The sequence below is a fragment of the Cetorhinus maximus genome, chromosome 10, assembly GCF_964194155.1.
Source record: "Cetorhinus maximus chromosome 10, sCetMax3.hap1.1, whole genome shotgun sequence".
Taxonomy (NCBI): domain Eukaryota; kingdom Metazoa; phylum Chordata; class Chondrichthyes; order Lamniformes; family Cetorhinidae; genus Cetorhinus; species Cetorhinus maximus.
This window is the reverse complement of record NC_135888.1, coordinates 88,008,225-88,031,866: the sequence shown is the minus strand read 5'-3', so window position 1 is coordinate 88,031,866 and position 23,642 is coordinate 88,008,225. Positions and strand designations below refer to the sequence as shown.

The window sequence follows — 23,642 nt, the reverse complement described above, 5'->3', positions numbered from 1 at the left end:
CTGAAAGGAGGGGAAACATCTTCGCCAAGGGGGCTGTGATTTGGCCATGTGGCCTATTTCTGCTTGTATTTCTTCTGTCCCTAGGTTCAGTGATGGTCACCAAATAATTGTTACAATTGAAAAACAGGCTGAGAATATCCAGCGTTTCAATGGTGAATTAAAAACTATATGAAATGGGCTGATTCAAAAAAAAACTCAAATTGCACAGGCACAACTGTTTCTTTTTCACAATGTGATCTATTTTAATTCCTTATCAGCTTTGCATGCGAAAATACATCATGCAAAGTATTCACCCTATTGTGAATTTTTGGATTATACTCCCTCAACACCAGTGCTAAGTTTTTTCTCACGCTGCAATAAGAGAAAGCTATCAGATCAAGATAGGCTGTGTGGACAGGGAGAAAGGAAAAGACAAAGATGGAAGCAAAACAAGAAAAACAGAAAGGCAGGCACAAGGCATAAAACAGGAGGAAAGAATCTAATCATATTGTTTGCTCATCCATTGTAACCAATGGGGGTCATTTTCATTTTCGGTAAAATGTAAAGCTGACAGTAGCAGATCAGATATTGGTTATGCAACCAGCCCAATTTCCATTTCCACTGATCTTGTTTAAAAGGCAGCCAATCGGCTCCTGCCAGTATTCTGCCCTCACCAAAATGTGACTGACATAGGTTGCCATTTTTTACCAATGTTATTGCTCTTCAGGCAACTGAGTATTTCAGATATATAACTCATGACTGGAAATATCACACTTCCAATATGTCCAATTTTGACAGTTCTACTTTTCAGGTTAAAAAAATCCTCTGCGCTCATTTATTTTCCAAACTTATTTTACTACTTACAATATTCAAAAGGCCAAAGTCTATCAGTTCTTTAACAGCCTCGGGATTAGACTGCAGGATGCTGCAAAGGAGAAAATCACATTCAAAGTGAGCAAAATGTGGAAATTAACTGGATGATACAAAATGGTAATCTCAATCATGAAGTGTTGCTGACTACTATAGTGAAAGGCCATTCTAGCAATACTTACAATGAATTAAATCTGCCTTCTTGACAACAGGGAGATTTGATGCTTATTCATATGTTAATTAGAGAAATAAACAGCATGATATTTCTAATGTCACTCAGGGACTAACCTGGTTAATTGCAATTGTTTAAAAAATTGGTTGAGGCAGAAAGTAGAGAACTTTGATGAGGATATTAATTAAACAGGCTAAATAACTTAGTGACAATGCTAAATAGCAATAAAGAAGGAACAAAAATAAATTGAAGAAATTAATGTGAACATGTTAACCATTATATTAGAAACGTTACACAGCAAAATTACAACCCCACCAATTATGTTAAACCAAAAGCCTGTTTTGGTGGACATGAAAAGATCCCATGGCCATATTTAACGAAGAACAAGGAGTTCTATTGATGCCCTGAACAGCATACCTCTCTCAAATGACACAATAAAGATTAACAGGTAATTTATTAATTTGCTTTTTATACTGTTTGGAAAGAAGCTGCTGAATTGATACTTATAAGGGTGATTGTACTGGGTACGAAATGCTTTGGGACATGTGTATGTGAGAAAGCACTATGTAAACACAAGGGATAGAATTTCTATATTCTTGCGCTGTTTGTTTTGGCACAATTCACCCAAAAATCAGCATAACCTGCGCAAAAGATTGCAGAATTTTAAGTGCAAATTACATCATGTAAATTGAGTTTCCGCAATTTTTGAACTAATTTAAGAAAAATCACATGTGATGTCAACAGCACCCACAAAATTGTCCATGCCCTCAGAATGAATTAATCACCATTGGGAGTTCCCATTAATTGTGCTTAGTTCCTGGCCTTAAAGGAGTCTCGGGGCAGAATTTTCCATCTGGCGGGGGGGGCGGAGCGGGAGCAGACCCGATCGCCATCGACGCTGCCATTTTACACGGGCGAGCCAATTAAGGCCCGCCCAGCATGTTTCGTGGCCCCCAGGGACAGCGGGAGTGGGTGGGCGGAGGCAGATCGGCAATCGCCGCCAGGTCCAATGGCGACCTGGTGGCCTGTTTAAAGGGCAAACTGCAGCCGCTCCAAGGCTGCCGTACACGGCCAGAGGTCGGGGGCGATTGCAGATCCAGGCTGGCCATGCAGGAGGGTAGGGCGGGTGGTCAACGTGCGCCCTGGTTTTCGGACGAGTGCCTTGCTGCCCTCCTCAAGGAGGTGGCAGCACAGCGGGAGGTGCTCGTCCCCCAGGACGGGAGGAGGGGCTCACTCCACCTGACAAAACATGCATGGGAGGGGCTAGTGGAGGTCGTGAGCTCCCACGACGTGGTGCAGTGCACATGGATCCAGTGCCGCAAGCGCTTCAGCAACCTGCTCTGCAGGGGAAGGGTGAGCAGCATGTTGGCATCGTTCACTTCACCCATCATGTAAGCTTCTCCCGCCCTGGTGTCCCACCCATGTCTGAGTGGCCTGAGTGCAATGAGTCATTGGCGGCATGTGTCCTTAGCTGGGCGGCCCAGCTGATATTCCCTATGCATTGCTCGCCTGAGACGGTGGTGATGAGATGGGTTTTGCACCCGCACACGTGATGGACTGAGACCCACATGACTGAGGTGGGGGCGACCTGGAGGATCTGCACCCAGGCGCAGTGCTCAAACTCCGGGACATGTCAAAGTCAGGGTGATGACATGGTGGAACGGGATATTCAAAGTGGCGTGACACAGATGGATCTGCTGCCCTTTGCACTCCACATCATGTGCCTCCTTGCTATGGCAGGTTAAACTGTGTGCTCCCAGGTGTGATGAAGGCAGCATGTGACCAAGACAGGGGGATGAGTGGGGGGGGAGGACATACCTGGCATATTTGTGTGAGTGTTTGGCAGCAGCGAGGTAAGGATGCACTTAAGCCCTGCAATGGCCAACTGGGCTTGGGGTGGACCAGTCGCAAGGAGATTGATGGTACAAGTGTCACTTATTAATGCTCTTTTCATATTTCCAGGAGAAGAATTCTCACAACACGGCCGAGCGGGTGAGGACTGGCAGTGGGCCCGCCCAGGTAGTGCTGCTTAGCCGCTTCGAGCAGGAGGCCCTCGACCTGGAGAGGCGCCATGTGCCCAGGTGCACCGGAGCCGGAGAGGCTGGGGTTCCATGGGCAGGTATGTATGGCCAGCACTCACATCACCAGTAGTCTCCCAACAGCCATGGCAGTGCTGATTGTTGAGCGAGTGACATTACTATCATGGCTTGCCCAGTGCGTGTGGAATGATAAGCACATGATGATCCGGGGGACAGGCATGTACATTGACATTTCCCGCATGCTAATTGATCGATTTTCCTTACTGTTCCTTTCAGCATCAGCGGCACAGGGCCGGGTCCCGGAGCAGCAGGGGTCCTCTCTGACACCTGAGGGGCATGAAGTTCCAACATCACAGGCATCACACCATCTCTGCCAGGCCGGCACCAGCGCAGATATTGGCACCTTGGTGGGCATCAGATCTTCGGCTAGTGTCCCGGGACACAGTGGTGAGGGCACCTCACAGTCGCTGGAGGAGCTGGCGGAGACAGAGAGTGCCCATGGCGCCGACAGTGGGAGGACTGCAGGGACCCAGGCACATGCTCAGTCCGTCACTGATGATGAGCCTCTGGAGTCGTCCGCGATGCAACCAACTCATGAGACGTGGCCGGGTGTGCGGGACCGTCTGGTGGAGATACATGAGGCTGTGCTTGGCTTGGTGTCAGTGGTGGAGGAGTCTATGCAGACCGTAGCCGATGCACTGACCCTCATGGATGAGCGCCAAGCTTCCTCCATTGAGAGAGTGGCGACTCTCATGGAGAGGCAGCTCCAGGAACAGGATCAGGGGTTCCTGGGGTTGCGCTCAGACCTGCAAACCCTCACAGCGGCATTGACCTCAGGTGGTCAGTGTCCATGTGGGCAGTGGTTTGGGCACCAGGTATCCCACCTCGGTGCCCATCCATCTACGGTGAGCAGGGAGGGCCGAACAGACCTCACGTCGGCGGAGCAGCTGCCTGTCGTCTCTGCTGGTGCCTCTCAGGGCGCTCCAGATGAGGCCGGCAGCTCCTCCACCCCTCTGCCAGTGACCGCAGCACCCAATGAGGCTGTGACAACTGGGTAGATGCCAGATGCAAAGCTGGCAGCTCCCTCCCAGCCGGGGCCAGCACAGGCTCCACAGGCCAGGGGACGTCCGCCAAGATCATCGAGGCCAACAGGAGAGCAGGCTGTCTCAGATGCCAGTGCCAGTGAGGGGGCACCACAAAGACGTAGCACCCGCAAACGTAAAATTAAGGCACCTTAGGCACATCCCAGGTTCATCACTGGTGGTTTTTTTGTTGGCCCCCCCCCCGCAAGAGTTCCTTCTGATTGTGTTTGCAGTGTGACACCATTTTATTTATGTTATTTTAAGAGACTTTTGTGAAAAGCATTAAATTAAGATCGTCTAACATGGATGGGGTACCTCTTTTCTTGGGCAGGAGGATCGATTCCTGAGATGTTATGAGTAATTTGTGTATCATTGACATTTTTTGACTGAGCGCATCGTCAACGCTCCTATCCTGACAGATTTTGCACTAAAGTCTCCAGTAGGAAGGCTGCAGACCAGGCTTGTGTTGGAGGTCCATATGTGCTGTGCTAGCTGAAGGTTCCTTGGATTAGAGCATCTCGGGTGTCCCTGCCTCCCTGGAGTATGCCCGGGTCAGCATCTGCCCCATCGGCATTTCCCTGTGTGTGCTCATCCTTGGACTCACTGCTGGACTCATTGTGTTCAGCCGCAGCCACAGCGTCTACAACTTTGTTCACAGTGTCCCCCCTTTGCAGCGCAAGATTGTGGGGAGCGCAGCATGCAACCCCCATCAGCAACACGCGATCTGGGGGGTACTGGAGTGCGCTCCCAGAACGGTCAAGGCATCAGAAGCGCATTTTGAGAAGACCGATGGCTCTCCACCACAGCCCTTGTGGAGGCGTGACTCCTATTGTACCGCTGCTCAGCTTCTGTTCTTGGATGGCAGAGAGGCGTCATGAGCCACCTTCTGAGGGGATAGCCCTTGTCACCCAGCAGCCATCCATCAAGCTGGGCTGGAGCACTGAAGAGCCCCAGCACCTGGGAGTGTCTGAGGATGTAGACGTTGTGGGAGCTGCCTGGGCACCTTGCACAGACTTGTAGAATCAGCATCCTGTGATCACACACTATCTGCACGTTCATGGAGTGGAAGCCCTTCCTGTTGACGAAGGCACCGGGCTCACCTGCTGGCACCTTGATGGCCACATGTGTGCAGTCTATAGCACCCTGGACATGGGGGAAGCCAGCAATGGCCGTGAAGCAAAAATAAAAATACCTGTAAAAACTCAGTAGGTCTGAGCATCTGCGGAGAAGAACACAGTTAACGTTTCGAGTCCGTATGACTCTTCAACAGAACAAAGGAAAAATAGAAAAGAGGTGAAATATAAGCTGGTTTAAGGGGGGTTGGGACAGGTAGAGCTGGAGAGAGGGCCAGTGATAGGTGGAGATAGCCAAAAGATGTCATAGACAGACCCAAAATCCACAAACAGGACTGACGCAGCAGACCGATCATGTCAGCCTGTTCCTGCCCCATGGAACTCATTTCTTGCTATCTTGACTCCATTCTCTCTCCCCTTGTCCAGTCCCTTCCCACCTACATCCGTGATTCCTCTGACACCCTACATCATATCAACAATTTCCAGTTCCCTGGCCCCAACCGCCTCCTCTTCACCATGGACGTCCAATCCCTCTACACCTCCATCCCCCACCGGGATGGTCTGATGGCTCTCCGCTTCTTCCTCGAACAGAGGCCCGAACAATCCCCATCCACCACTACTCTCCTCCGTCTGGCTGAACTTGCTCTCTCACTGAACAATTCCTCCTTAAACTCCTCGCACTTCCTCCAAATAAAAGGTGTGGTTATGGGTACCCAAATGGGCCCCAGCTATGCCTGTCTCTTTATGGGGTATGTGGAACATTCCTTGTTCCAGTCCTACTCCGGCCCCCTCCCACAACTCTTTCTCCAGTAGATCGATGATTGCTTCGGTGCTGCTTCATGCCCTCATCTGGACCTGATTTTGCTTCCAATTTCCACCCCTCCATCATTTTCACATGGTCCATCTCTGACACTTCCCTTCCCTTCCTTGACCTCTCTGTCTCAATTTCTGGTGATAGACTGTCCACCAATATTCATTACAAGCCTACCAACTCCCACAGCTACCTCAACTACAGCTCCTCACACCCCGCTTCCTGTAAGGACTCCATCCCATTCTCTCAGTTCTTTCACCTCCGTTGCATCTGTTCTGATGATGCCACTTTCAAAAACAGTTCCTCTGACATGTCTTCCTTGTTCCTTAACCGAGGTTTTCCACCCACGGTGGTTGACAGAGCCCTCAACTGTGTCCGGCCCATCTCCCGCGCATCTTCCCTCACACCTTGCTCTCCCTCCCAGAACCATGATAGGGTCCCCCTTGTCCTCACTTATCACCCCACCAGCCTCCGCATTCAAAGGATCATCCTCCGCCATTTCTGCCAACTCCAGCATGATGCCACCACCAAACACATCTTCCCTTCACCCCCCCTGGGCGGCATTCCGCAGGGATCGTTCCCTCCGGGACACCCTGGTCCACTCCTCCATCACCCCCTACACCTCAACCCCCTCCCACAGCACCTTCCCATGCAACCACAGAAGGTGCAACACCTGCCCCTTTACTTACCCTTTCCTCACCGTCCAAGGGCCCATTAATTTATTGCGGGCACGCAATGGAGATCATTGTGTGCCCGTCCATCGAAATATCGCGATGGCACGAGGTGACGTCGGGTCGCTCGCCCGATGTCACCACGCATCATTTTACACATCGGCGTGCGGGTCCCACCCCCACAGGGGAAAATTCTGCTCTCTAAAAATTAAGCTGGTTCTTTGGGCAGAAGGACACTAATAAGCATGCTTTAAAAGCTTTTGAATATGATTTTTCTTAATTTACTAAGAAGCTGACCACTGTACAACTAGCAATTGGTTCTGTATATTTTTTTAAGAGACATTTTTAGTAATTAAAATCAGTGCTGGATTGATAGGGTGATTAAAAATCTTTTTGTGATAAACCCATTGTCAACTGTATTAATCAAATCGCACCCAATGAAATATATCAAGGCATATTTATAAAGCATTTTTTTTTCTTTCTTTTTAAATTACATTTTAAATGTTGCCTGGTTCTGGTAGTTCATGGCAGATTTTGCATGCAAAGATATGCAAATGACTGAATGAAAACTCAAACTGGACACAACTTTGGGCACAATTTTGCCAATTGCACTCAAATCAGAAACTTCTTTCTTTATAGAGGAAGAGGAGTCAATGTGATGTACATTTTGGTAGGCCATTGCTTGTGTGTCATGGCAATAATCACAAATACTTAAATATTAATTTTAAATATAAAATTCATTCATCCCACCTTTTCTTTACCATGATATAAAACCCACAAAATAATTCTTGGAGAGGATGTTCTCCCATGGCAATTTTGTTAAATTAGCCTACGTAAACTGTTTTTCACAGCATCAGTTCTCAAACCAATTCTCTTTCCCCCATGTCAATCTAGAACACTAGCAAAAAGCTAACAAACAGAAAAGCTGAAGCAGCCGCAACAGCTGTTAGCTCAAGAAAATCACTGATTACAAACCTACATCACGTGAAAAGTGCTAGTTAGATTGGAACTTAAGCTGTAAGTACAGAACATTCATTTATACTGGAAGACAATTAAATATAGGTAAATAAAAGTTTGAAGAATTAAGCACAAATGTGAAGGACAAAATTGGTTCTGAATTTCTGGCAGCCCCAGAGTAGAATGTAAATGTTGAATATTTACATTAAGTGTATTTGAGTTTTGTTTTGGCACTTTTATAGTTCACATTTGATAGATTTCTAATCCAAATAAGAGAAAACAAGCAACATCCATTTCTGCCCTTTTTTAAAATTATTCCTTTCTCTACGATTGCATTACTATCCATTTCTCTCATTCCTCTTCCTTTGCACTGCCATCTGGTCCTCCATTCCCCTCAATGCCATCCATTTCCCTCTTCCCTCTCCCTTTAATCCTGCTTCAATCCTGCTCCTATTTCAATGTTCTGAGTGTTTTGCGGAGCGAGTTTGCCGACAAGAAGGTCCTAAGTCAAAATGTATTGATTGCCAGCCGTTCTCTGTCTCTCCCCCTTCATATGGAATATTTTTATAAGCTTAATTACACACAAGTTACAAAAAAATACACATATGACATACCTATTGATATTTGCAGAAGGAATGGCTGTTCCATTGTTGTATACAAAATACACTTCCATAACAGCTTTAGCTCTGTTTCTGTAAGAAAAATATTTCTTCCAATCATTTGATAATTAAAGTCCATCTTCAAAGTATTAAAATAATGTGTTCAAAACAATTTTTATCACATTATATTAGTTGATTGAAAAAATGTAGTTTATGTTGTTTGTGACATTTTGAAAATAAATACTAGTTAGACATTGCACTATCTGAAATCTCAATTCACTTATAGAAACGATCATAAAACTAGTTCTGTGTACATTTGACATGATTGTCAAGCGTGTACAAAAAGCATTAAAGTAAAATTCAACCATCTAACTATTTTTATGAGTATCTTCATTGAGCTCCAATCTCCAACAATTAATTAATATGTTGCTACCCTTTAGGTAAATGATGCACTTTTTTCTGAAATAGTATTAGAATATTGATACCATACCTGTCTAATGTTTGTACTCTTTCATTGCCTACAGCATTTACACCTGCCACATATGGATTTGAATGTGTAGCTTCCCAAAGTACCCTATAAACAGAATAAAACACATTAAAAGATCAGTAGGAAAATAAATACAATAAATTACAGATACCAAGTGCAACCAGCACCTGTTTTGAGAAGAGGCATGATAACTTACGCAGTTATTTCTTTCAAATTTTGCTGAACTTCCTCAGGTGATATACCAAACTCTAATCGGATCTTGTAACTCTCATCCACTGTAATTAACTATAAAAAAGTGTTACAACATGCACAATAAGTGTAACAACAATTATGATTGTTTTACCTAATTTTGCATCACTTTCCATGCTCATCCTGCCTTTATGCTGTCTTCAGGTATCACAAAGCAATGTGACAGTACTGTCACCATCTTCAGTATTACGATTCCATATTCACCAACATAAGACCTATGACATGTGTCTTAGTACCACATTATCTTAAGATCAGAGAGCTGTGGGTGCCAGTCAGGCAACTCCATGTAGCTGACTGATGAGTGCCTGACAAATTCCTGCCAGCTTTAAGCTGGCCATGATGCTTAGGTAAGAGAAAGTGGGGAAGGAAGAGACAAACAGAGGAGGCTACCCTGGGTCAGCAGCAGTTCACTGTATTAATGTGGAGTCAAGAGAAGGCTTGTTCAGCAGCCTCTAGGACGACTGGTCAGGCCATTGCAGATCTGGAAAACCTAGTCAAAACCTGTGCAGTGCATTCTCTACCTAGACTTAACAAGTATAGCAAACAAGTCTTACAGCAAATGCAGGGCATTCATTTCAAAGGCCTGCACTCATTTCAGATGACTACTAGGACTGCCTAAAAAAATGATAAATTTAGCAGTGGCTCAACTTCATGCACAGATTGGTACAGGCCATTGCGCTTCTAACTTTCTCATTATTGCCATTGTTCCACAAGCATAAAACAGTTGCAACGATGCTGACTTTCTCCCCTAAAGCTCTTTCAGGTTGATATACAAGGAATATTTGTCTGAGCCAAACTGACCAACGCTCTATGGGTGGAATCGTCTACTCCTGTTTGCGGCGGACGTCATGGCAGGCGGGAGTGGAAAATATCAGGAGATCACAAAAATCGGTTTCATGTCGTAAAACCAGGGCTGCATTTCCCAACGCTGTATGTTGGGAACCTACTTTCTATACTTTAGCATCTCATTATAAGCCCTGCCTGCCAGAGTCAAGCCCCCCAGGCAGCGTGATTGCACACCAACGTGTTTCACAACTGCACATAAGCATCGGGCACCTGGCAATCTGCACTTCGCTTGAGACTTGGAGGTTTGTTTGTCTACCTTGCTTCGGGCAGCACTCACAGTCATCAGCACCAGCCTTCGCAGGCAGTACCACATCACTTTTAGGGGGGCTCACAGGCAGGTCTCTACCTACTAGACCAGCTGTAAGGTAGGGGTGGCTTTTCAATGGCTGCAGGGCCAAGGCCTGCTTGGGGAAGGAAAAGTGGGGAAGTGGGCTATACAAAGGTGTGTGTGGGGAACATGTTGATTTATGTAAGTGGCCTCAAGATGGTGAGGGCCGAGGAGGCTGTCTCCAGAGGAGATGAGGCCAGATGGAGATGTGAGGGTGTGTGTGAGAGAGTGAGTGGTGATGTCCCTTGACTGGCAGTGAGTAAGATGCCAGTGAATGTGCGGTGGCCTTGTGAGTGTGTGAATTTAGAGTGATGAGATGGGTGCCTTACTCTGGCAACACAGATGAGATCATTCATCTTCTTTCTGCACTCGAGGGTCAACCTTTTCTGTGCACCATTGGCACTGACCACCATTGCCACCACCTACCAAGCCGGAGTGGTAAAATTGCTGGACCTCCTACGGCCAGAGAAGGGGTGAAGGAGATCACAGCGGGCCTCCAAAAGGCATTCCAGTGACGGGTCACTAAACTCTTCTTGATTTTCAGGGCCATGTCTTCACTGCAGCAGTCCTGGGCTGCAAGCATTGAGAACTATGTGCACACAGCTGCATTTTAAATATGGCGCCCTGCGTGAGGAAGCGGTGAGGTAATGGCGTGGCGGGCAATTCAGAAGCCACCCACCAGCAAGATGGCGTGTTTCCTGTGGCTGCATAATTAATGAGGCATGAAGTGCAAAAACCCGCTATTGCGGCCAGCGGGAAAGACGTCATTTTTCACGCCCACTTAATACAAACCTGGGATGATTCTGACCTATGTTCGTTCAACAAGAGAAAATAATTTAATCATTTAATGCACTAAGGAAGACATGGGGGAGAATTTTTACGTCAGTGTGCAGGAGCAGGCCCCACATGCCGATGCGTAAAATGATGCACAGTTACGTCGGGCGTGTGTCCTAACGTCACCACGCGTCATTCAGATCTTCCGTTTGGCGGGCACGCACCAGAGGTGACTGCGTGCCCACCGAACTGTCAAAGGCCTGTTAACGCCATTAAAAAAACAATTAACTTCATTATCAACGCTGCCTGTCCAACCTTAAGGTTGGCGGACAGGCGAAGAGCCCAAGCGGCCCTCACGTTTGTCATGAAACCTCATCCTTAAATTAATAAATAAATTTTGCTCAATTCATAAACATGTCACAGCTCATGTGATACTGTCACATGAGGGGACAGGTTTGAATAATTTTAATCTTTTTTTCAAACTTTAAACCTGAACTTAATCTCCCTGAAGCAGCTCCGCGCCTCAGGGAGATTTCTGTGCTCTTTCGCGCGCACGCAGGCCCCGACTCTCCCTCCTCCCCCAACCCGTACAGGTAACGCTGGGCGGGTCTTAATTGGCCCACCCACGTAAAATGGCGACGCATAGCTGATTGCGGGCAGCAATTGTCTCCACACCCACTCCCGACCAGCCCACCCGATAGGCAAAGGAGTCTGCCCATGAATATCATAGCAAATTAAATAATTTTTACAATACTTACGTCTAAGTAACTTTTTGCAGTTAAAGTGGGCTTGCCTCCATCTCTAGCTTCTATAGTCACCTTGTATTGCCCCCTTAATGTTTTGTCCAGCGAAGATTTAATCCTATAAAATAGTAACAAAGGACTACTTTAAAATGATTAGGCAAGGTAGTTTAAAATTGCTCTTTAATGAGAAAGTATGCTATGAAGCTGTGTGTCACTGTCTGTGTTAGGGAGAATGGCAGCAATTCTAAGATCTCACCTACATGAATGATATTTAACAAACTAATTGACAAATCAAAATTTTTAAAAAATATTTTGGAATTTTGATTTTGGAAAGAATCCTGAACAACAATAACAAAAAGGTTCAGGTCTCTGATCTCCATGCACTGGGTCTGAATCTTAGTCAAGCTGTTTGCTGGTGGCATCATATCAAGGTCAGCTGTAACACTGAAGGCTGGGATAATGAATGAATGAAAAAAAAATTCAATGATTTTGTACATAGACTAATGTCCTGTTTATTTGTCATTTCTGAAACAGTTATAGCAAAATCAAAGGAAGGACCTTTATCATAGAAAAGGTAGAATTGTGTATTGATGAATTTCAAAGTGATGAGAACAATTCATGGGAAATATCACAATAAGGTGGCAAAAATTCTGCAACTATTTGGAGAACCCCAAATGCACCTCCAATGTAAGATGCAAGCAAGTGATGGTGCAGCACAATGTTTAATGACTGCTGAAATTGAAATGGCTTTTCACGAGGTGGCTATAAGGTCCTCTAAGCAATTCTACAGTGCTATCCTCATAGGTTGGCATTGTAGCATTCCTACAAGGACAAGCCAAATTTCAGACCACAGCTAGTCAATACTGTCATTGCAAGTGCCAGCATATGCTGCATGATAACTACAGGTGTCCTTCCATTAAATAGCATAACTTATTATCTCATTTTCTATTGATTCAGATTCTGAGAAAACAGTTTACCGCAGTCACTGTCAGATTCATATGCAAGGGGCTGCAAAAATGCTTGGAGGCATCTTGAGTTCAGCCAATTCAGCTACCCTTGCTCTTGATCACATGGGCATGCCTTCTTTCATGCAGTGTCACTAAAAGAATGACATATTGTAATTGGAGTGTTTTCATGAAGCATCCAATATAACAGCTTATGAGCCATTGATAAATCTTAGTGATGCCATTGTCCAGTGACCTTTGGAAAGTGGAGTGTCCTCCTGCACTAACTAGCTGCAAAAGAATGTCTAGCTACCACACTTCCTGCAGATGACACTGTGGAGGTGGACATAAGAGCATTTCTTGTGAAGCCTGACCAACCAGGCATCCATCTATGGGTTTGTCTCCTCATCTAAACAGGTGAGATGGAGGGATTCCTATTGGGTAACTTATTGACAAAGGTCTAGGTAGGAGATGAGGAGAACTTGTTTTACACAGCCAGCTGGTATGATCTAGAATAGACTGCCTGAAAGGTTGGCGAAAGTAAATTCAATAGTGAAAAAGGAATTGCATGTATACTCAAGGGAATTATTTGCAGGTCCATGAAACAAATTGGAAAGCTCTTTCAAAGAGCCGGCATGGACACGATGAGCCGAATAGCATTCTCCTGGAATCATGCCGACGCATGGTTGCCCACCATCTTCCAGCCTGCTGTCAAGTCCACTGCCACCCCGACATAATTTAGCCCTAAGAATGGCTGAAACGCACCTACCTTAATATTTGTCCATTCTGTAACCACCAGCATACTTGCCATCAGCTTGCAATCCTGAATTTACATTTTGTATTTGTCTACAAAAATGGACACTCCCCTGAATTAAGACTGAAAGGAAGTGCCCGCCTGTTTGAGTTTGCCACTCCCACCCAGCAGAAATGCATCAGAAAGAAGAAATGAGACAGAGATCTGGTGGGACACCTGCCGATTTTCTCCTCCTGGCCGCCTGTTGTATGTCAGTCCAATGGCAACAGGGTCTGATGCAGAAAATCTAGCATGGATGGTCGAGCTGTGTCACCAATAATTTTCTGTTATAGTTGTATTGCTACAGTTTTTCAATGTGCACTGTTGACTTAAGATCACTCATTATATGAATTATTAAAGAAATTTACATTACTTGATTGTTGCTGTGTATTCACCACCAACAAGGGTAGCTCTTGAAGCTTCAAATACTTCTGGCAATACTTTGTTTGGTTGCCCATCCGAAAAATTGAACACAACTTTGGTGACAACAAAATTAATTTCTGCATTTTTTCCGGTATCATTGTCACTTGCCTGTCAAGAAAAGCTTTGCGTTAATTTACATCTTATTTGTTACTTACTACTGACTTACAGTTGATTTTAATGGTTCCTTCAGTAGCTACACTAAGAAGGCATTAGCCTTTCAATGATAAACTGCCAGGGTTCAGGTTCAAATGTCTATATTAGTTACTATTTGGATGCTGGATGGGGATTCAAGCAGTCAAAGAATATTCATCAGCCGACAGGAAAAGTAGCAGATCTTGTAAATTATTTGCTACAATGGTTCCAGGAATGAGTTATGTGGATAGACTGGAGAAGTTGGGGCTGTTCTTTTTAGAGCCGAGAAGGTAAAATCATGAAGAGTTTTGATAGAACAAATAAAGGGAAACTGTCTCCAAAGACTGAAGGGTTAATGATGAGAGGCCACAGATTTAAGTAACTGGCCAAAGAACCAGAGGCAACATGTGGAAAAACTATCTTGTTTATGCATCAAGAGGAATGCACTGCTTGATGGAGTTATGGATGCACATTCAACTGTAGCCTTCAAAAGGGAGCTGAATTAATACTAGGATAATACTGGGGAGCAAAACTAGCTGAAGTGCTCTTCAAACCCACAGACTTCATGGGTTGAATGACCTCCTTCAGTGTTATACTGTTCTACAATTCTACAAAATTATACATTTTTGTTGCCAGCATACGCAGCAGTGATCATAAAATGGAACAGTCTTCACGCAGACTTCTGACTCGTTGTCATGGAACCTTATTCTCGGATCTGTCTCATGAACTGGCAGTTTTCACAGGTTCTGCAGAGAACAAGTCAGGCTGACAAGTACCACAAACATGGTACATTAGGACATGTTTCTAAATATGAAAAATATCCTTCAATCTAACAAATCCATTGATTCAAACCCACCAACCTACTTTTTTTGGCAGATGATAAAACCAGTCAGTGTAGTATGTATATTCTTACTGCACACATACAATATTCTTGTGAATTCAATTTTACACAGGCATTAACCTGTTCAAAACAAACATTTAAAACAAATAGCTTAATGCCTGTATGACAATAGTATACATTTCAAGTGCATTAAGCATCTGAATGTGAACTTTGCAGATTGGGAGTTCTACCCTTCATTAATCATAGCTCTCTCTCCCTCAAATAATGCCTCTGACATTTGAACCTCTTTATTTAGGTAACTATTTGCCTTCCCTGATTATGAGTAACTCAAGCATATTATCCTTTGAAACCAAGTGATGTCAACACTTGAGATTTACATTCTTTACAAACTTTTAAAACTTTTGGAATGTAATTGGTCTATGCCAGTGGCTTGAAATCGGCTGGTAACAATTTTGGCAGTTGCTTCTTCACTGAGCCAGTATTTATTTTCCATTGACTTGGAAAATATTGCCAAGATTTTTACTTTCAAACTAAGGAAAAGTTACCAGGGAGACGAGGAAACGAGTCTCTGAGAAGCAGTTTAACCATCATTGTGTAAACTTCAGTGGAAAGAAAATCAGGTGCTGTGAAATATCAGCTGCAATTTGCTATGAGGCCATTAATGCTGTTGCCATTGACCCTTCATCCTGGCTGATGCCCGCCCCCACTTTATCTTTGTCTTGTGATGTGTTTGGGCTTGTTAGCTGTAGTTATCATCAGGCTCTGTCATGTCACTTTGAGCTGTAGTGCCACATTATTGTTTGACAAAAGCCAGAAAAATCAAATCCACAGACTGAAAACCCTTCAAAAACAGTTTTATATTCATATTGGTGAGCTGATCATTTTCAAACTATTATTACATTTGTCAACAATATGTTACAATTTAAGGCAACACTTAACATATCTCATAGTTAAGGAAGTGTTTTAATCAAATTTAAACATTTGTGTTAGGAAAAATTGAAGGAAAATCAGAAACTATTTCTAAATCACATTTATCCTCATTCAACTCATGCATTTTCTGTCCATATATGTCTGAAAACTGCCTACAAAAGCAAAATACTGCAGATGCGAGAAATCTGGAATAAAGCAGTTCTGAAGTAAGGTCCTTGACCAGAAATGTTAACTGTGTTTTTCCCTCTCCCAAAATGCTGCCAGACCTGCTGGGTATTTCCAACATTTTCTGATTTTTTTCAACTGTCTACAAAAGGTAGTTGGTGACTGTAACACATTCAGATCTCTAATATGAGAAAGATGCTCGTTAAAACAGGTCATATTCCAAGGGCCCTTTTTACAGCATTCATTTCATTACAAAGTGTTGTTTCCTGTGTTTATCAGAAAACAGCTTTGTACTACAGTATATTAATGCAGTGAAAATGGGCACCGTTCCTTTGGATTTGAATGGTAACAATATCAGAAATAATCTGTGTGGCTATTTGGTCTTTTTTCCAAACAAATTAAGCACTCGCTAGTGCAGGTTTCATAGTTGTATTGGGTTAGTACTAAAGTATGTTTGATGCTCATGCAGGTTTTGTATTAGAAAGACTTCAACAAACAGGAAAGGTAAACACTCTGTGAGGACTCAGGACAGTCATAAATCTGCACCAATTTCAGAGTGGTGCTTCTACTGCAGGTGCAGTACCACTTCTAGATCAACACTAATGCTTATTACTATTCACAATACATCACAAAAGATTAACAACATTGATCGTAATTTTGATGTACCTTAACTGTTGCTACTTCAGCAGAAATTGGTGCTAATTCTGGCACGATAACTGAAATGCAAGATAATTCAATTAGTTACTGTATCTCTAAAATGGCTTCCGTATAACTTCAAATGGAAGCACCTTTTCCTTAGTGGCCCTCGGATTGTACAGTCACCGAGGTCACTTTTGACTTTTTTGGTGAACTACAGGTAGAGTGCACTTGTTGTCTGTCCACTGTAGCAAAGAGGCTGCCGCTGTGTTTAAATTTGGTAGGAATGTTGTGGAGCGTCAAACGGATGTCCCTATGCAACTCACCAATTAAGGCCTAAAAATGGGCTGGGGCAGCCGTTGAGAAGGTAGAGTCCAAAGTGGTGAGGGTTCCTAGATTGACAGTGGAGCAGATTATTTTTGTGTGACATCGAGGATCACTCCTTCTCCTCCAAGACCTATCACTTGAACCAGGTAGGCACTTTGAACACCCAGATGTAGGCCTCTTTAAAAATAGAGCCAACCATATTCAAGCATGTTAACAGGGTGGTAATGCTACCAACTTCATCGTGACGTCATTAACTGTTGTTAATGCCAGCCAAAGCTGATGAAAATCAACCCCACACAGCGCAACCCTGGACTCACATCAGAAAATTGATTGTGAAAGTTGTTGGATTTTTGTAAAAACTTGACTTTTAATGTCCTCAGTGCAACGTCTGCATGTCCTGTTAGGTCTGCTAAAAACGGTAAATTTTAAAACTTGCTGGTACATCTCCCTCTCCATCTTTTGCAAGTGCTCACTTTAGTTTTATGGAGTTGGTGCCTCCAGATGTTGGGCAAGGCAATGGTGAGGTTTTCAAAGGCATATTGCCTCCTATAAACACTCCTTCATCAGTGTTGTCCACATCCCAAGAACAAATGCAACTGATAATATAACAACAAGTAATATATGGCGGAGGGAGGTAGATTGATTCCCTTGCCGAACAAGAATCTAAGGTTATCAGGGGTAGATGGGGCCGTGGAATTCAAAACACAAACACATTAGCCGTGATCTTAATGAATGGCGGAGCAGGTTCAAAGGGCCAAATAGCCTACTCGTGCTCCTATTTTGTATGTTTGTATAATGTATGCTTAAAAATCGCTAGGCCTGCAACACTGAAAAGAAAGGATGTGATTTACATTCGGGGACTCTACAGAAAACTGGCTATAGTGGATTGGCTGCCTGTCCTACATGGTGCACAATTTTTCTTTAGATTGGCTACAGTGGAAAGGAAAGTTGGGCAGAGTGGATAGCAGGTACCACCACCTTTCACCAAGTGAAAATTACTCCCAAACTTTACCTGTTAGAAGTCAAATAAATTAGACAGCAGACATAGTACAAATCAATATTATCTGATGTTGAACGAGGAGAAGAAACTGTGTATTATGCTTGTGATCATGTGCCAGTGGCATATGGTTGTAATTAACACTTTTGTAGAATTCAGTAGAGTTATGGGAAGTGCAGAAAATCACTGCAGAAATTAGCATTCTTTTACATCAGCCAGCCTGCCTCAAGCAGCCTGAGCAACTTGCAGCCAGTAACATTCCCAGCAAGAAGCAGGAGTTCGTTGTTTCAATTGTAACTTGGAACAAAAGTATTGAAACGATCAGACTGGTCTGGCTGTGGGCAATGATTGACAACACCAGTTTTGACTGCAGGACTTTAAAATGATTACAATATCAATAAAATGAATGGGTTAGCATCTTTGTTATAAAGCAAAACAAGGATTTATACAAGTGCATTAATTAGCTTTTAGTAATATTGTGCAACGTTACTTCAAAATAAGATGACATACCAGATACTCTTTCAAAGGCAAGAAACACAGGTGCGTTGTCATTCGCATCCACAATATTGATTGTAAGTTTGCCTGTCAATGTTTAAAAACACCAATGATTAAAATGTAAAGTTTTATATGGGAACTCCAATTCTAATTCATTTATTAAACTAACCCTCTGAAGACAATTTTTTGAAGAGACAGTCCATATGGTAGGATGCAGGTTAAATCTCACAATTCTCTAATCAACAAAGTTCAGCCAGGCTGGAAAGTATGGTTGGAGGAGCCCCTCAGGAGGCTGGCTGCCCACCTCGTCCAACAGGTGCTGCCGAATGACGAGTGGAACAGGGGAAATCATAAATTCTCGATGAATAATTTAGCAGAAGCCTGCACTCAGTCAACATTAACAGTAACAATAATATTAACATGGTGCCTTTAATGTAGAAAAGGTGTTATTCCAAGATGTACTTCCTCCTTGTGCCAAATCACTGAGTGGACAATTAAAATCTCCTAGAATATTATTATGTTTTTTCCTGAACTGCCTTTAACTTCCATTTCCCTCCCACAATTAGGGGGCCTATAACCAATGTAACAATCCCTTTCTTATCTTTGATCTCTAACCATGATGATGGCTTCTGTCTGTTTCAGGAGATGATGGACTATGCCCAGGATGCATGTCATTCTGGACTGAACATCGTCTGTTGTGGCGGTCGAGGCCATTTCATAAGTGGCAGTCCCTTCCGCAGCTGGCACAGATGATTAGCGTTGGCCTGAGGTAGACTGATGTCTTTTTCTTCCAGCAGGCTCACTTTTCTGCCATCTGGTCATTTCCTTTGTCTTTTGCTTTTTTCACACCCTTCCTAACTGACTCTGGTTAGCAGCAAGGACCTCCCATGAATTAACTCCAATCCCAGTTAACTTGAGATCTCGCTTACAGACATCCTTGTATCACAGATGTGGGTGACTTTGTGGTCCCGTGTCGATACCAAGCATGCCATTGAGCATGACTTTGGGGATGTGGCTGCCATCCATTCAGCTCACGTGACTCACCAACAGAATCGCTGCTGACTCAAGAGAGTAAACATGTTGGGGATCCCCACACACTGGTGTACTTCCATATTCAGTACTTTGTCTTGCCAGACAGTATTTGTCTGCTGGCAGTGGAGGTGGAAGCTGCTTTTCTTGGCTTGGATAAGTTGTCCATGCCTCGCTACTGTAAAGGAGGGTGCTGAGAACACAAGCTTGTACACATGGGGCAGAATTTTACAATCGGGCATGCGGGCATGCGCCCGAAATGCCCAAGCACAAAATGACACAAGATGATGTTGGGGGTGCATCCCGACGTCGTCACGCCCTCGCACGATATTTTGTTCAGTGGGCGCGCGCCGATAATTAAAAGGCCTATTAAGGCCATTAACAACCTCATTAACTTGAAATTTATGCTGCCCATCCAACCTAATGGTTAGTGGGAAGGCAAAAGGCCAAACGGCCTTTACTGTTCTTAGACAGGTGCGGTGGTACTTTTAGGCTTTTAATATATCTGTTAGTAGATGTTGATAAAATGTTTCCCTACAATTATTTCTTATCCACCAGCAGGATGAGGTTTCCTAAAGCTAATATACATTAAATAAAAACTTTATTTTGGAATTAAAAACATGTCCCATCTCATGTGACAGAGTCACACGAGGAGACATGTTTTATTAAATTTTTACTGCACGCAAAGCGGGCCTTAATTGGCCTGTGTGAAATTGCGGTGTGGAACCAATTGCGGGCAGCGGTCAGCTTCCCAGCCGCCCCCGCCGAGCACCCCCGCCAAGGGCAAAATCCTGCCCACAGAGTTTTATATTTTTGGTTAGTTTGCTGTTGGTCCACACTCAACTTTGACATGACAACTGTGGCCTTGGCAATCTTGGTGCTGATTTCAGCATCAAGGGACAGGTTGCTGGTAATAAAAGTACGTGAAGCTGTCGATGACTTGCAGAGTGAGGTTGTCAGTGTTGGTCCAAGGTGGAGTCTCTACATCCTGGCCCATAACTTTGGACTTCCTGACATTGATTGTCAATTCAAACTCCTTGCAGGCCCAGGGACCAATCTACAGGCTGTTATAATTGAACTTTATTATGGGATGCCAGCACGGCAACATCAACAAACCTGCTGGCATTCCCTCCTTCACCAAAACGTCTCTTTCCTCTATTCTGTCTCTCCTAAAAATATATTGGCATCCAAAATATTCATTTTCCACTTCTGCCCCATTTTCAGCCAAGTTTTATTATTGCTATTAAATCTATGATTCTGATTTTAACTCACCTGCCCACCAAGATTAGATTTTCTTGCTGAAGAGCTTAATGGATTTCCAAGGCATTAATAAGCTACTATATTAATTCAAGCAGGTCCTTCATCGTGCAAAGGGACTAATGCCTGTTTCAGGCACGGGCACTGCATGCCAATGTTTTTGGTTTTACCAATATGGCTGGTGTCCAGCTTGTAATGAGTGCGCGCTTCCTGCCAGCCATACTAGAAAGTCAGGAGGCCATTTAGCACCTGAAAAATGGATGCTGCACTGCTAGATTTCTAGGGCTAGGTGTTCTGTCAATATTAGGTGATTGATCAAAACCAACACAATGTTACTCTCATTGAAAACCAGGTTGACTGGGACTTTGGGTCTTGGTGGATTTGACACAGTCAAAGCCCATTTTTGTTCTCAGCTTCTGTACTCAGACGTTTCCACTGTACTTCTGTTACAATGATCATAAATACGTGCACTTATTAGAGACATATTAAATTGGATAGAGCTCTCACTTTCTGATATATTACTCATGTAACAAACTCGAGGGTTGCAGCTGCTGCTTGCCATCAGAAGTGGAATGGCATTACAAGCTGGAAGTATGCCACCAGTCATATTGATAAAGACCAAAAACATTGGTATGCAGTGCTCATTCCTGAAACAGGCATTAGCCCCATTGCATGATGAAGGACCCAGTACCTATTTGAATTAATATAGAAGCTGATTAATGCCCTGGAAATCCAGTAAGCTCTGCAGTAAAAGCATCTAAACTTGATGGGAGGTAGAGTTTTTGGGGGGGTGGGTGGGGAAAGAGGGTTATATCTTTTAGCATCGCTGTGTCCTGACATTAATCTTATCCAAATCCTGATAGTTACAATCATTTACAAAATTGGAGTGGAAAACATGCACATTTAGAGATGCAACAAAAGTAGCTGCTGAAATTAGGTGATTGAAATCAGAACAGCATACGACTATTCCAACAGGGAAATTGCAAAGGGCCAAAGAAAAATGGCTCCATAATTTTTTTTCCTTCCCTTGAGGAAGAAAGAGGCAGGATTGAAAAGGTGATCACCCTGAAACTGACTTTGTCTCAAAGACAGAGAAGGATATAATGACTGTATATATTTTAGAAAAGAACATTCAATAATACATTTGAGCATTAAAAGACTAGCTTACCAGTAGTAGATGGATGATTTTTTTCAGTGTAAAGGTCAGTAACACAAATTGTAATGTCCACCTGATCATACTCCTCATAGTCAATAACTGAAGATTCATTCATGTAGAGTGATCCATTTTCATAAAGCCCAAACCAGTATCGGCATGGTGCATCTGGCTGAGCATCAATAATTTTAGATTTCAAACAAACCACTGAAACCAGCTTAAAAATTAAGGAGTGATGTGTATCAACATCAGTTGCAATTATGTCCCGCACTATTCCAAGATTGGTGTTATTTTCCATGACATCCAAATCCTTCATTGAATCCGGATCTAGTACAGGAGACTCATCATTCATGTCCAATACAGTCACATAAACAGTTGCATGTGCTGACTTAGATGGAAATCCCGAATCTGAGGCACTGACTCCTAAAGTGTAAAATTTTGGTCCTTTGTCATAGTCTAGTGCTATTGTTGGATCAACAGTAATGTTTCCTTGGTACTGTTTTGGATAAGTTTTATTGATTAACATTGTTCTGATTAAAAAGGTTCCTGTACTACCAGTTTCAATACGGTATATCACCCGGTAGTTGATTTCTGTTGCATCATTGTCACTGGCTTTAACCAATGTCACAAAGGCTCCTGTATGCATGGTGAGAACAAATGAGAAAGGTGAGCATATTGCCCTAAGAAGAGATGCTAACATTAATACGGTTAATCAAGAAAAAAAATGAATATGTCACCTTTCTTTGAACAGCATTACATTGAAGGCATTACTGTTTTATTTTGTAATCTTTAAATTACAAATAGAATGGTTAAATAAGCCAGTGATAATTTATTCAGAACATGTACAGTTATTAAATCTTCAGTGATATGTAGACAGCATGATGCATTTTGCTATTAAAAGATTTTTATTTGTATTATCAAATGAATGAAAGTTGTGTTCTCCCCAGTTTTCATGTACCATTATCAATCAAGTGCTAAGCAATGACCAATCAAATCATAAAATTGCAAAAACAAAATACAAACATTATGGGCAGAAATTTCCCCCGTTGGTGGGGTGGGGGGGTGGAAGTTCAAGAGCGGGCGCGTGGAGGTGCGCCTCCGATCGGCGCCCCCAATTGGGGGCGCGCTGCCATTTTATGTGGGTGGGCCATTTAAGGCCTGCCCAGCGTGACGTCTGTAAAGAAGCACTATGCGCTCCCTGTGTGGGTGGGGGGGGGATTCCCTCAGCCGAGAGTGCGCTCTTTCGAGCACATTCATCTCCCTGGCTAAGTGCTGCCTCAGGGAGATCGACTCTGCAGTAAAAAATATTAAAAACAGAAAAAAATAATTTCCCTGACATGTCCTCTCATGTGACACTGGTCCACTAATTACATTAATTACTTTGTCAATGGCCTCAAAAGGCCATTGACAGGTCAGCGGGTGCACAGCTGATTCGGCTGAGCCCTCGCCGACCTGAAAATTTAAATGGGGCGGGTTGACGTCGGGAGTTCCGCCTGACTTCATCCCGCGTCATTTTACGTGTCGGCGAGCGGGCCCCGCCCCCCCACTCACCGACCAGGAAATCCTGGCCTATGTTTACAAGTACTGACAATGTTTATGGACTAAAAGTAATACTGGAAACATTAAAGGGCTGATTTTAAGCCTACCTTCCTGGAAACTAGGCAGGTGGGTGGTTAAAATGGCCCATATGGGACTTAACCATTCGGACCCTGCTGCAGATTCCTTCAGCTTTAATCTTAACCTGCTCTTCTGAGCAGACAAGTGGAGCACCCACCAGAAGCAGCAGAGTCCTTCTTTAAAAATGCAGATATGGCTTTCAGTACATCATCAGGACATGCTT

At 43.6% G+C, this 23,642-nt stretch overlaps 1 protein-coding gene across 1 annotated transcript in view; it reads right to left on the bottom strand.

Moving 5' to 3' along the window:
- Window positions 1-23,642, bottom strand: part of LOC144685337 (cadherin-related family member 2-like) — an 85,980-nt gene that overhangs the window by 7,367 nt on the left and 54,971 nt on the right. Inside the window, exons 16-24 of the mRNA XM_078549744.1 lie at window positions 21,818-22,438; window positions 18,379-18,450; window positions 16,575-16,624; window positions 13,791-13,948; window positions 11,696-11,798; window positions 8,937-9,025; window positions 8,744-8,827; window positions 8,269-8,346; window positions 844-904 (exon numbers count right to left, since the gene is read on the bottom strand). Coding sequence (XP_078405870.1) covers window positions 844-904; window positions 8,269-8,346; window positions 8,744-8,827; window positions 8,937-9,025; window positions 11,696-11,798; window positions 13,791-13,948; window positions 16,575-16,624; window positions 18,379-18,450; window positions 21,818-22,438 — 1,316 coding nt within the window. The remainder of the gene's footprint in view (window positions 1-843; window positions 905-8,268; window positions 8,347-8,743; window positions 8,828-8,936; window positions 9,026-11,695; window positions 11,799-13,790; window positions 13,949-16,574; window positions 16,625-18,378; window positions 18,451-21,817; window positions 22,439-23,642) is intronic.